This window comes from Hyla sarda, chromosome 2 (genome assembly GCF_029499605.1).
Source record: "Hyla sarda isolate aHylSar1 chromosome 2, aHylSar1.hap1, whole genome shotgun sequence".
Taxonomy (NCBI): Eukaryota; Metazoa; Chordata; class Amphibia; order Anura; family Hylidae; genus Hyla; species Hyla sarda.
The window spans coordinates 113,763,039-113,778,250 of NC_079190.1; the positions used below are offsets into that span (position 1 = coordinate 113,763,039).

At 45.2% G+C, this 15,212-nt stretch overlaps 1 protein-coding gene across 6 annotated transcripts in view; it reads right to left on the bottom strand.

Annotated features, from left to right (window-relative positions):
• The window catches only part of TNS2 (tensin 2), a 181,570-nt gene that overhangs the window by 113,015 nt on the left and 53,343 nt on the right, over positions 1-15,212 (bottom strand). The window contains exon 1 of one of the 6 annotated variants that reach the window (XM_056555325.1): positions 6,649-6,775. The exons of 4 other annotated variants lie outside the window; for them this stretch is intronic. In XM_056555325.1, the coding sequence (XP_056411300.1) occupies positions 6,649-6,714 (66 nt within the window). In that variant the 5' untranslated portion in view covers positions 6,715-6,775. Of the gene's footprint in view, positions 1-3,088; positions 3,193-6,648; positions 6,776-15,212 lie in introns of those variants that run through there. One more of the 6 variants, XM_056555324.1, reaches the window with a different exon arrangement.

Consider the following 15,212-nt stretch of genomic DNA (forward strand, 5'->3'; position numbering starts at 1 on the left):
TGCTCTCTGCTGACACCTCTGTCCATATCAGGAACTGTCCAGTAAGAGCAAATCCCCATAGCAAACATCTCCTGCACCGGACAGTTTCTGACATGGACAGAGGTGTCAGCAGAGAGCACTGTGGTCAGACAGAAAAGAAATTCAAAAGAAAAAGAATTTCCTCTGTAGTATACAACAGCTGATAAGTACTGGAAGGAATAAGATTTTTTAATAGAAGTAATTTACAAATCTGCTAAACTTTCTGGCACCAGTTGATTTAAAAATGTTTTTTCCCCCCCGGAGTAGCCCTTTAAATCTGTATGAAATGTATCCGAAGAAGGTGTATAGGGTCTTCTGAAACCTGTTTTATATGCACCAAACTCTAATTGCTAAATTAGAGAAACTAATCCACAACTTACCTGCCACACGGCTTTAATGTAACAGGTTAACTAGATGCAGTTGTTAATGGGGTATTCCAGTGGGGAAAAAATATTTTGCCAGGGCATGCTTTAAAAAAAATCCGGCCAGTGATTGGATGTTTCAGAATAAATAAGAGCTTGTCCGCACCGCGGACATTCAGCCATTGTCCTGAGCAGAGTCCTGTTGTTTTCAATGGAATTCTGCTGCTTTGTGCATACTGCTAAATTTCTGCAAAGGAATTCAGAGGACTTCTGCCCAAAGAACGAACATGTTTTTGTCAGAATTCCTGAGGACTGCAGTGTGAGGTGGCGCATGTCCGTGTGGCCCTACTGCCGATGATTTTGGCGGCGCCTGCTGCAAGTAGAATTCAATGTGAACAAGCAGCTAGAGACCAGAAGGGACCTGAAGATGCCATGTCTGGAGCTGCGGAGGACTGGAGTATGTCATTATCACTTTCTCTCTTTTTACAGCAGCTGCAGCAAAGTATTAAACATTTTCATGACCATAAACTGATAAGCATTTGTTCCAATGTAAATTCTTCCAATATGAATAGAATTGTGAGTACTGTATTTCTGAACCAATCCACAGAGCATCCTTCTTCAATAATGACTACTTATACGTTTTTGAAGCATAATACAGAATTCCTTTTTACTGAACAGCAGAATAAGCCCTGAAAAGGTGTTTGGTGCTGGGTAGAGCACATGTTTGGGTGTCTTATGACCCTCCCCAACACTACCACTCTATCAGCCAGGATCAGAGGAGCCTCCAATCTCAGCAGTTTAATTCACTAAATAAGTGGCTCCCTCTGTCACCCCATCAGCGCCCTAACAACATGGTTGCAGCATCTCAACGGGTTACCATGGCACCAGTGGCCTCCAGGTCTGCCATGTGCAAAAGCCCTGTCAGAAGCAGGGTCATCTACTTCAGACCTGTCAGAAGAACGGTCTAATCATGTTTGCTATTAAACAATCAAGAATTGATGGGGTTTTTTAATCCTGTCTGCAAAAAAATTATTAAAAAGCCATGAAAAAAGTTTTATGTATCACAAAAAAGTACAAATAAAAATACAATGATAAATATCTGAAAATAAGAGAACAGAGATCCTCACAGGGCAAAAAAATCTGATCACAATGGAGTGCGAGGATAGACAAAGAGACCCTTGCAGGGGTCTGCTCACCTTATTTGGGTGTGTATTAGACACAACTGCTGTATAGGCATAGCAGAAAAAGGTGGTGCAGCCTACCTGGTATCGGCATGAGCCTTCCTAGCTGAAGAGAATGTTGAGATGAGCGAAAAAAGCCGGGTCAGTGGCGAGATCCACCAGCCAAGGAGTAGTATGAATCATTCCAATTATCTTTATTGGCTAAACATTACATGTTTCAAGGCTAAGGAGTCTCTTCGTCAAATGTGCTGGCATATAAAAAATACAAGTCCCCCTGTATAAAATAAGCCCTCATAAAGGTCCAAGGTCTGGTCTATTTGGTCACCAAGGTCCAAATAGGCCAGACAACAAGGCTGTGTTCACATGTTGCAGTTTCATTGCAGCACAGTTACAGTTACAAAAGTACTGCAACGAAACAGCAATGCAACTGCAATGTGTGAACAAGGCCTCAGAGTTTAGATGTAACATTTGTTACAATGACAGGCAATGGCTGTTTGAGAAAACTTCTTAAGCATGGCCAACAGATGTTCTTTGTTGTTTTCTTGTCAGATAAATCTTTCCCTGCCTCCCAATATTTCCACTTGTCTGGAGAAAGCTAGAGAGTAGACTTGTTCTTTCTGACATTAGTGAGAACTGACCACAAGTTATCAGCATTGTTGAAGATGTAAAGTAGCATGAATAGGGCAAATAAAGGTAAGATTGGTACCAGTGGATGCCCTATTAGGCCCGCCGATGCAAAGACAACATGTTATTCAAAGTTAATCTCCTGCCAGCAATGCCATATGTTTAGATCGGTGAAGGATCACAAACATCTAAGATACCCTATAACTCTAGAAAACTTAAGATGTCTAGGGGCGGAGTACCCCTTTATCAGATGTCTGTTCGCGGGAGTCCCGCCTCTGGAGAATCCCCTATCTCGGCTGTGGTACCCCAGACATCCGATGCAGGGAGATAACTCCGCTCCGTGCGGGATGACTGGCGATGCAAGGCGGAGGCTCATGATGTCATGGTCACGCCCCACTCGTGATGTCATGATCAGGCCCAGCTCGTGACGTCACGGCCATGCCCCCTCAATGCAAGTCTGTCGGAGGGAGCATGACAGCAGTCACGCCCCCTCCCATCGCCTTGCATTGAGAAGGCATGGCCATGATGTCATGATGGGGGCATGGCTGTGATGTTATGAGCCTCTGGCACTGCATTCTATGCTCTAAACAAACGCTGGGTGCAGCAGGGAGATTGCGAGGGTCCCCAGCAGCAGAACCCCTGCGATCAGACATCTTATCCTCTATCCTTTGGATAGGGGATAAGATGTCTAGGGGTGGAGTACCCCTTTAAGTACCAGCTTATAAATCCACCTTTCACCCATGGCCCTGCTTTTACAAAGAAGCAGTTAACAGATAACTGGATGAGGCTGGAGACCACGTTGCCTGGTGAGCGTTGGTTAATGTGTCAGTGGTAAACACAAGGCAGGAGGCGATAACATGCATGATGGGTTTACTTGCTGAAAAGTATTCATTAAACACGCACAAAGGTATCTCTTCCATTAACTGAACGGGAACATCTATCGTGTAGCTGATTCAGACCTGTTCTATCCATATAGACAAACCAATTGCATGTGTTCTTCCACAGGTGTGCACCATGATGAATGTCTGGATCATACAAGGTGCATACAAAATCCTGGTATAAGATTACATATAGCATATTGCTGAAAGTGGCTGAATCATGAATTTGGCTGCCTGGCATCAATTGTACTAGAGGCTCAACCAAACCAGTCAAACTGGACAAGGAGGCCCAAGCCTGAGGTGCATGTCAAATAACTATTACTGTTACAGCTGATCAAGCGCCAGGTATATGATCAATATATACCGTATATACTCAAATTTAAGTGCTGACATTTTTGTGCTGAAAATGCCCCCCTCGGCTTCTACTCGAGTGAACTCTCCAGCTGTCAATCCCTTTCGTGGTCTTCAACCTGCGGACTTCCAAATATTGCAAAAATACAACTCCCAGCATGCCCGGACAGCCATCGGCTGTCCGGGCATGCTGGAAGTTGTAGTTTTGACACATCTGGAGGTCCGCAGGTTGAAGACCACTGCGGCCTTTGTCATCATCCAGACCCACCCCCCCTTTAGTTTTCTACTCACCTCCCCTCGGTGGGAAGGAAGGGTGAGCTGGTCCGGGCCATCTATGCTGCAGGGACCGTCCGGTGGGGAGGGTTAGTCGTTCCGGGCTGTCCATCTTCACCGGGAGGCCCGGCCCGGACTAGTGAAGTTTCCTTGACGATGACGCACAGGAACATTCATGCGCAGGGACGTACCTATGCGTCGTCGTCACGGCAACGTCACTGGTCCGAGGCTGGGCCCGGAGCGGAGAAGAGGGCCTCCCCACCGGATGGTCCCTGAAGCATAGATGGCCCGGACCAGCTCACCCTTCCTTCCCACCGAGGGGAGGTGAGTAGAAAACTAAAGAGGGGGTCTGGATGACTTCAACCTGCGGACCTCGAGATGTTTTTGAAACTACAACTCCCAGCATGCCCGGACAGCCGATGGCTGTCCGAGCATGCTGGGAGTTGTAGTTTTGCAACATCTGGAGGTCTGCAGGTTGAAGACCACTGATTGAAGGGATTGACAGGCGGTGATGATGAAGGGGGGGTGATGATGACCAGGGGGATGATGACGGGGATCTGGATGATGACAGGGTGATGATGACGGGGTCTGGATGATGACAGGGGGGGATGATGTATTTACCACCCTAGGCTTATAGTCGAGTCAATTACTTTTCCTGGGTTTTTGGGGTGAAATTAGGGGCCTCGGCTTTTATTTAGGTCAGCTTATACTCGAGTATATACGGTACTTCTTTCTCTATGGAGAGTAAAAACATTTACAGTAAAAATATCTGCACAAGCCTGTACATTAGGAAATCTGATGTAGGCCCTATTAAATTGAATGCAATGTAAAGCTCTAGTCCAGTCCATAATAATATTTATAAAAAATAAAAAAAAACTCATATCAAGAAATGCAACAACATATGTGGAACTCACAACATCCTGGTTCATGTACATCAAATACAATATATTAACAAAGAATAGAGATTGCACAGTTTTGTATGTTGCATAACTCCCTGACATACACAATACTCTCAATGATGTATTCTGCCATATTCTGCTCTGGATTCAGCTGTGAGCTGTACAAGACTTGGGTCAACCTCACTCCTCACGGATTTGCTACTGGAATTTTCACTTAATGGAAAAGTCCCTAAATCTTTATTTTGAAAAAACAGCTTAGATTAAAGCCATAAATATCTCCTAGGAAATTCACACAAATGTCCATACAGTAAGAGGGAGATTTATCAAACCCTGTCCAGAGGAAAAGTACCTGAGTTGCCCATAGCATCCAATCAGATCGCTTCTTTCTGCGGGAGTGCAGATGGGAGTGCAGAATCCCATAGAAGTCTATGGGCTTTCATTTGAGGTGGAATTCCACAAGCAGAAATTCTGCCGTGTAAATAGACCCTTAGGGTACAGTCCCATGTACCATATCTGCTGTGGATTTGATGCTGTTAAATGAATATAAATATGTTGTAAACATCATCAAATCTGTAGTAGCAAATCAGAAGTGGATACAGTATATGGGAAAAATAGGCTGGTTGCACATGTCTATAATATGACCCCATATAGAACCCTATAGTCCTCTAGGTTTGGCTCAGTAGAACCCCTGGAGATCCAGATGTTGAACCCTATTATGGACCATAAGATGCAGTCACATGCATGACACCAACCACAGCCACATGAACTGCCATACTGTATAGTCACTGAGGTCTCTGCTCGGTCATTACATTGAGACAGGTGATACATTATAAAACTGCAGAACTTTACTTGCTGAGCAGGAGTGCTGTGCGAGTGTGTGGCAAATAGCTGGTTTCGCGGCAAAAAACGCTTCCTCTGGCCTCCTCGGAAGCCAGAGGAAGCGTTTTTTGCCGCAAAACCAGCTGTTTGCCACACCTCCGCACAGCATCGGCGGTTGCGCTCCTTTTCCCGATCCCACCAGGCCGGCTATCCCTTACTTGATGATGATGAAATAAAGTGAAGTCTAACGCAGGTGAGTGCAGATGTCAATTCTTTCTCCGTGCATTTATACAGATGCCTCTATTTCTTATGCATCTCGCACCCCTGCTCTCCGGACATTACTATTCCCCGCTCAGGATGTCACCCTGATATTTTGCATGACTTTATCTTTAGTAGTGCCGTCTCATCTTTTTTTCTGCCATTTTTAAAATAAATACTATTATAGTGTTACGCTGTGGTCAGCAAGTGCTGATCTGACTGACTTGAACTAGAAGGGGATGTGACGTTGCTAGAGATACCTGCAAGTGGGATCTGTATGTCCACTGGGAAATCTGTGCATCTATGTAACCGAATGTATGTAAACAAGCAGTTCTCCACCCCGTAGCTCAGAGTATACATACACTTTTCCCCTACACTGACACTATGAGGATAGAAGCCTCTGATGTGCTGTACACTGTGTAACGCAGGACATATATACAGATGGGAAACATCCTGATAACATTAGACATAAGTTCAGCTCTATCTGATGGAACATATGTACCAGACCGGTTCAGTCAGCATTCATCATTACTAATATGGAAGCATTTATAGATGAAATATAATCTGCAAATGTTAAGAATAGTTACAAACTATCCATGCAGCATTCCCTTACCGGTACCAAGGAGGATGTGACTGTGCACTGATCCTATGGGAACAGTGGATACAGTCTTGCTTTTCTCTGTCCACACTAAGTTGTCTTATAGTAAATGTCATGTCAAACTGCACCAGTAGTCGTAATAGTACATAAACATTACCGTCAGAACACAAGATTCCATTGGTAGAATACATCCCATTACATTCCGGTATCCTTCCACCACAGTGACTGCATGCAGACTCCTAGAACCCTACAGTATCCCCATACACTTCTTGCATATCTCCATTCCATAGACGCTTGTAGACTCTGCTCAAACTTCTACCCCAGAAATGCGTTAGACACAAGAACATGCTGACTGTGCCTTTACATACAGACCCCCCCATCCCATACCGTGGCACAGTTGAAACTCCTGCTCAGCCCTCTCAGCACCTCCTGAAAAGACCTCCTAGGCTTCATGGTTAATTTTCAGCACCCCTCAGGCTGTGCTCTGAAGGAGCTGTGTGTGCAGTCAGTGTGGGGGGCTGTGCAGGGAGTGGTGGCCGATCAGAAGGGCGGACAGAGGATGTGATGTTGGGGGGGAAGGACATGATGGGGGGAACTAGCCTTTCCTGAAAGACAAAGCTCACATTTCCTCCCCACCTAAACTTAAGCATAGAACTTAACCACTGCACTGCCATCTCTATTTACATATATGCAGCTATGTGGGGGACCAGATTGGAAGTTAGTGATGACATTCTGGGAGCTAACAAAGGGTCTCAAGTATCAATCAGCAGCATTTTCTATAAATAACCTGGCAATGCTTTGTGTGCCCCCCTCCAGTATGCTGGTTTATATATAACACGATTTTCTACCATCTGCTTTCGAGTATAGCTAGGGAGCTAATCCATCAGGCGACCATACGTTGTGCAGCAGCAAAGCATTCCCTACTGAAGTTGACAGTGTAGCCCTTATACTGAAACACAATGGGACCAAACTGTTTATTCTGATGTTTATCAATACAATGCAAGAACTAAAGTGAAGACTGACACACAGACTAAGCAGCAGGAGAGGCGTTATGAAACTGACCACAACAATGTAAGAAACAAAATAACTCCAAAATACAGTAACCCCCCGACCTACGATTGCCCCGACATATGATAAAATCGACATACGATGGCCTCTCAGAGGCCATCACATGTCGATGTCAGCATCGACATACGATGCTTTTATATGTCGGGGCCATCGCATTAACTGCTATCCGACAGCGCAAAATGCTTAAGCTGCTGTCGGATAGCAGTTTAAGCATCCCTGGCAGGTTCGCTTACCTATTCCCGCTGCTCCTTGTCCACTTCGCGATCCTCCGGTGTCTTGCGCATCTTCTCCAGGGTCCGGGCCTCGCTTTCCGGCGTTGTTATTACGTCACTACGCACGCCGCGCCGGCGCAGCAGCGTAATAACGTCACCAGAAAGCGAGGCCCGGACCCGGCAGAAGATGCGCAAGACACCGGAGGATCGTGAAGAAGACACCGGAGCAGCGGGACAGCATCGGGAGCCCCTGGGACAGCATCGGGAGCGGTGAGGACCTGGTCTGGAGCGACGGGGACAGGTGAGTACAGCTTCCTATACTTTACATTGCACGGATCCCTCAACATACGATGGATTCGACAAACGATGGGTCGTTTGGAACGAATTACCATCGTATGTTGAGGGACCACTGTATACAGGACATAATATTAATAGACTTCACACAAGAAGAAAAGCAAAGAACTAATATATCCAGGTATTTCAGAGAGAAATGCTTTTTGAACTTATACTGCGCACAATGCATTAACCTGCACTGAACTTACCATTGTCCGCCAATCTAAAAACAAAATGGCCCTCATTTACAATTGCAAACCCGACATGTATGCACCAGATTTTGTGCCAGAATTGAAAAAAAACCCAGACTAACTCTCCATTTTATTAAGAAAACCCGAAAAAGGGGCGTGGTCGTTGGGGAAAGGGGCGTGATCCCCGAAAAGGGGCGTATCCCCGACATTTTCACAAAAAAACGACATATTTACTAAGGTTTCCACAGAAAATGTGGTGGATTTCAGCTGAGGAAAACCCTACAGATTAGAGCAGGTGTAAAAAAAGGAAAATGTAGGGAAAAGTGCAAAATGTAGGGAAACCTTAGTAAATACCGTGGGGGAAAAATTGTAGGGAATTAAAACCCACACAGAAACCTACACTGCACTCTTAGTAAATCAGGGCCAATGTCCTAGATTTATCTGTCTAGGACTAGGACATAGGAACCACAGCTCGGCCTTATTTTACCGGCGCTCCATAAGATATATGAGTTGTGATTGGTTGCTGTGGACAGTTGTAACACATTTTTAATTCTGGGTCATTGCAGAAAGGAGAAGTCAAAGAACTCTGGGGAGATTTATCAAAACCTGTGTAGGGAGAATGGTGTAGTAGCCCAACGCAACCAATCAGATTGCTTCTTTCATTGTTGAAGAGGGCTGTAAAAATGGAAGAATCAATTTGATTGGTTGCTATGGGCAGCTGCACCATTCTGCTCAACACAGATTTTCATAAATCTCCACCTCTGTTTCCAAATCAACCCCTACAGAGCAACCATGAAGATGTGGCTGTTCCCAAGTGGTATGTAGCCAATATACATTGAGATACCTGCAAAAAAGTATCCAACATACACTGTGCCATACCAGAAATGTGATGTGGGGCCTAAGTTTAAAAAAAATGTTATAACTTCTAATCTAATCTTGTTTGAAGTATGTCTAAGGTTAGGTTAATCAAACAGATATTTAGAAATGTACGATATTGGAAATTATGAAGAACAGCTTTACTAGCACACCACTGAAGCACACTGGGGAACTTTATTTCCCCAAAGATGCACTCCACTATTATCTGAGACACTATTTAGGACATGTGGATGGTGTCTATTGGACAGATTAGGGAAACTTTATTCACTTATAGCCTATCCAATTGGCACGCCAGAAGTCTGTAGTTGAAAAACCAATAGAAGGACATGTCCCATACGGAAAAACCATGTGGTCTATTAAAGGGGCACTCCACTGCTCAGAGTTTGGAACAAACTGTTCTGAACGCTGGAGCTGGCGCCGGCAGCTTGTGACGTCATAGCCCCCCCTCCCTCATGAAGTCCCACCCCCTCAATACAAGTCTATGGGAGGTGGCGTGACGGCATTGATGGGGTGTGATGTCATGAGGGGCCAGGGCTGAGCAGCGGAGTACCCCTTTAAGGCATATGAAAGACATACTGGGCATCCCACAGCTTCCCTGGCAATAAAAGTTAATCAATATGGTTAAAGTTGGATTTGTGAGACAAACCTGTAAGGACATGACATGCATAATAATTAATAAAAAAACTTCCTTTATCCTCCATTTCCAGTTCAGAGGAATACACTATGTAAATTTGGAAACACCATGAATGTGACATATGCTACAAGCACGTAGCCTTCAAACAGGAAAGAATCCTCTATGAACCAGTGTAAAATGTCTTATCCTCGGAAGCTCAGAAATTTCCCTTCCTTAAGGTGATAGGTTACAAAGTTATGCTGAACAAAGCAAATACTTTGTAACTTAAAGATATTCTCTAAACAATGTATTTTTTATTTTCAAATTTTTTATTTTTATTATTTAGGGCAGTGGTTCTTAACCTTGTTGGAGGTACTGAACCCCACCAGTTTCATATGCGCATTCACCGAACCCTTCTTAATTGGAAAAATAAAATATGATAGGGGTAGCTAGGTAGGGATAGGGTTAAAAAAAGATTATAGGCACAGATAAACAAATATTGAATACAGGCAGTGGTGATTCAGTGTAAGGATAGGTTTAACTACGAACTAGACACAGCTAGCCAGGCATTGAGTGAAGGCAGTGGTGGTTCAGTGTGCCTACCTGTTCCCACAGCGTCCGTGCATCCAGGCTGTCCACTTGTCAGAGGGACTGTCTGGCTGAGCCTGTTTAAGACGCCCCGGGACCGGAAGTGCGCCGGAAGTGGTGCATTCCAGAGTGGGATGCATGCAGGCGATCGCGTAGGAGCGGACCCACAAAGGATAGGAGGCTTCCTTTACATTAGGGTAAAAAAGTACTCTGAGATTTGTTAGGTGGGACATGATCACCTGCAGCCAATGATGGACAAGCGGGGCGTGTCATCTAGAATCATATGAGTCTGGTGTGTGTCTTGACCTCCGCCAAACCCGCAAGACTGACTCACCGAACCCCTGGGGTTCGATTGAACCCAAGTTAAGAACCACTGATTTAGGGTGAGTTGTTATAAACTCACTACCAAACTTACAGTTTACTACATGGGTTCCCAGGCAACAACCATTCTTGGTTGGTTTAGTTTCTTCAGGTGTTCATTAGCACAAAGAACAATTGGCAGTGATCTAGGGGCAGATAAACAGCATATAAATATGGAAGACGTTGAGCTTTTAAGTGAAGATTTCAACTTCCCCCACCCAGATTTTGAAAAAAACGAATTGGGGAAAATCTAAATTGATGTGCTATGGCTTCGATATGCCCCAGTTTCCCTACACAGTGACATTATTTAGCCAAGCCTGAATTCTATTGCATGGATACATTTTTGAAATATTTTAAATTAGGACTTAGAGACAGCCGCTCTAGTGATCCTATGATGCCCATTCTCCTCAGAGAGAGCACACACTGAACCTAATGCTTTCACTCTAAACCAGACAGCTGCTTTTACTGCAGGGACAAGACAGAAATGACAACCCAGGTCAAGCAGGTCTTTAAAAGGTATTTGAAAGAAAGAAAATGTAGTTGAAGTAAGAGCTAAAGGCTTACAGTTCTATTAGTACATAGTCATACAGCCTTCGCGTACGGCCATACTGGCACAGTCAGAAGCACAATTTTGCTGTAATATAAGTCCCTATTCTCAGTCCTAGACAGCCTTGCCTGCTCCTTGTAGTAGTAAGCTACTGCCTGCCTGGGGCACAAGCCATCATGTCATTTATGCTAATAAAGTCCTAGAATGTTACGTAATTGAATTTATTATCCCAGCAATGGAAACCATTAGCATACAATGAGTCAACTATGGAGGCCTGAGTCCTTTCACAATAACCAAATCAAGAGAAGAGATTACAAACACCATGCGAGATACAGTTGCACAGTTATAAATCGTTTTCTGTTAATTGTTTTGTAGCCCGGGGGTTGAGTTTCTACATAGAAATATCTTATTATATCTCTATAATTGTATCTAATTTGCTAGTCTGTTCTATAGCTGAAGTGGTTTCCTCGGGGTCTGTTTACTTCTGTCTAATATACACAAGTGTCTTTGCATTTATTTATAACCATTATGGAGAATGTGTATTTCTCAGCGTGCTGGATACTTACAGAAAGCACATGTCAAGTGTACTCTATCAGAAGTTACACAGCCAAGGCTTAGTAACACAAACATTTGTTTAAACATTTTAAGTTAACTTTCAAGCACAAAGCAGAAAGAAATAAAGCTGCTATCGGATAAAGAAATGTCGCCATTTGTACTTTTATCTAAAAATACAGCAAGGAATAGATTGTCCGACACAGTAGCGATGCTTTTAACTTGCCTTTGCTTTTATTGAAGAACGTTGTTCTCATCAAGGTAAATACAGGAGATAAAAACTTCTTTATCTAAAAATAGTTTTAACTTCACAGCTTTCTTATACGACACTAAATACCCCCCCCCCCCCCATCTAGTGGCTTGGCCTTCAGAACCTTAGCACTTTGTTGTGGCATAGGTTCTACAGGGATTTGAAGATGAAATTTTGACCCATGTATACATAGCTTCTCTCAGATGCCTCACATTACATTATGCCAAAGATGTTGTGTAGAATTAAAATCTGGGAACCGTAAAGACCATGGCTAGGGAAACAGACCATGACTAGGCGACCCATGGCATGGTGGATTGTCCTGCTGAAAGTGTCCTTCTCCATATGGTAACAGCTCTTATCAGAGTTGGAAACTTGGTCACACTGCTTAGATAAGCCTGACTGTCCAAACATCTTTCAACAGGTATCAAGGGATCCAGATTATGGCAAGAAAACATTCTCCACACCATAACGCCACCTCCACCAGCCTGCACTGTCACCACTTAACGGGAAGGGTTCATCAATTTATGCTCTCTATGCCAAATCCTGACCCTCCCAATATGCGGCAACAGAAATATGAATTCATCGGACCAGTTAATACTTATTTATTGATCCAATCAATAAATAAATGAGTGTGATCTGATTTTATTTTTTTTTTTACTTTTGTCCCCTGGAATCCTTTCTGTTTCCTTAGTAACAGTGATGGGATAACTAGTACTGCATGGGGACACAATAGCTGGTGCACCAGCCTTGTGTTCAGCTGCAGTTTGCATGACTGTGCTCCACCAGAATGATTCTTGACATCCTCCTCTGATCTCTTTCATCAATGAGTTGTTTATGTCTACAGGATCCCCTTTCGCTGGAAGTTTTCTCTCAAATTCTTTACATACTTTTAACATAGTTGCACAAGAAAACCCCCTAAGTTTGGCATTTTCTATACTATGCTAGTTACATCACGGCTTTCTGCACATTATGGCTGCGTGCCTGACCTTTGTGTACCACCTGTAGCAGGGCTCAAGTCCTGAAGGAACTCATGGGAACGGAGTTCCTGCACTATTTCCACAGCAGGAACACAGTTCCCATTAGCAGGAGTCCTGCAGGACCAGCCCTTAAAGGGGTACTCCACCCCTAGACATCTTATCCCCTAACCAAAGTATAGGGGATAAGATGTCAGATCGTTGGGTCCCGCTGCTGGACCCCCGCAATCTCAGCTGTGGTACCCCAGACATCCAGTGCACGGAGCAAGCTTCGGTCCCTGCCGGATGACTGGTGATGCGGGACAGAGGCTGGTGACGTCACAGTAATGCCCCCTCAATGCAAGTCTATGGAAGGGGGCGTGACGGCCGTCACGCCCCCTCCCATACACTTGCATTGAGGGGCCATGACTGTGACATCACGAGCCTCCGGCGCTGCACCCACTGCTCTAAACGAATGTCGGGTGCACAAGGGAGAACGTGGGGGTCCATAGCGTTGGGACCCCCGGGATCAGACATCTTATCTCCTATCCTTTGGATAGGGTATAAGATGTCTAGTACTCCTTTAAGTGGAAATTTTGGTTGAGTTCCCACACTTTTTTTCCCAGGACTTAACCCCTGCCTGTAGGGCCTACAATGAGCATCAGAATTGGACCATAGATCAATAGAAGAAGGTGGCCTGGTCTAATGAATTACCGTATTTATCGGCGTATAACACGCACTTTTTAGGCTAAAATTTTTAGCCTAAAGTCTATGTGCGTGTTATACGCCGATACCGCCCCAGGAAAGGCAGGGGGAGAGAGGCCGTCGCTGCCCGCTTCTCTACCCCTGCCTTCCCTGGGGTCTAGAGCCCTACTGCCGGCCCTTCTCACCCCCTGGCTATCGGCGCCGCTGCCCGTTCTGTCCCCCTGACTATCGGTACCGGCGCCGATAGCCAGGGGGAGAGAAGGGGCAGCGGCACCCATTGCCGGCGCCGCTGCCCCGTTGCCTCCCCCCATCCCAGGTGGCATAATTACCTGAGTCGGGTCTGCGCTGCTGCAGGCCTCCGGCGTGCGTCCCCGGCATCGTTGCTATGCGCTGAACAGCCGTGCATAGCAACGACGCAGGGGACGCACGCCGGAGGCCTGTAGCAGCGCGGACCCGACTCAGGTAATTATGCCACTGGGGATGGGGGGAGGCAACGGGGCAGCGGCGCCGGCAATCGGTGCCGCTGCCCCTTCTCTCCCCCTGGCTGTCGGCGCCGCTTCTCTCCCCCTGGCTATCGGCGCCGGCACCGATAGTCAGGGGGACAGAACGGGCAGCGGAGCCGATAGCCAGGGGGTGAGAAGGGCCGACAGCAGCGCTCTAGACCCCAGGAAAGGCAGGGGGAGAGAAGCGGGCAGCGACGGCCTCTCTCCCCCTGCCTTTCCTGGGGGTATATCGGGGTATACACGCGCACACACGCACCCTCATTTTAGCATGGATATTTGGGTAAAAAACTTTTTTTACCCAAATATCCTTGGTAAAATGAGGGTGTGTGTTATAGGCCGGTGCGTGGTATACCCCGATAAATACGGTACATCAAGTGGACAACCTGGCATATAAATTACCTGTGGATGGCACCAGGATGCCCTATGGAAAGAAAGCCAGCAAAGGCAGATGTGCTGGGCAATGTTCTGCTGGAAGATCTTGGAAGATCCGTATGGTTCTCCCTCTTACAGTTACCAAGCACCTAAACATTGTTGAAAACCAAGTACACTCATTCATGGCAGCTGTTTCCCTAAGGCTAGGTTTCCACTTGGTTATCTTTCTGGCAGTTTTTGGATATCTGCCACTGCAGTTTGTGAGCCAAAGTCAGAAGTGGATCCATAAGGGAGGAAAAGTATAAGTCCTTCCTTTCTATGTCCTATTCCTTTTCAATACATTTCTGGCTTTGGATCAAAAAACCGCCAGAAAAAAAACCAAGTGGGAACTTAGCCTAATGGCAGTGGTTTCTTTTAGCAGGATAATGCACCCTGACAAGTTGCAAATATTGTTCAGTAATGTTGAACATATAACATATGTTATATATAAAAGTATGTAAGTTATATCATACGGAACTATACAGGAACTTGAAATTTACAGGACAAAGAGTTCAAGGTGCTAAATCTGACTGAGCATCCATGGGATGTGCTATAAAAACTGGTCCAATCCATAGATGCCGCACCTCCCTATTTACTGAATCTCAAGTATCTGGTGCTAAGGCCTAATAAAAGATACTACAAAGTCCTCTGCTTGATGGGTCAGAACTGCTTTATTAGCACAAGGGAGGCCGACACATTGGGGAAAATATATCAAAACCTGTGAAGAGGAAGAGTGGTGCAGTTGCCTATAGCAACCAATAAAATAGCTTCTTTCATTTTTCAAAAATG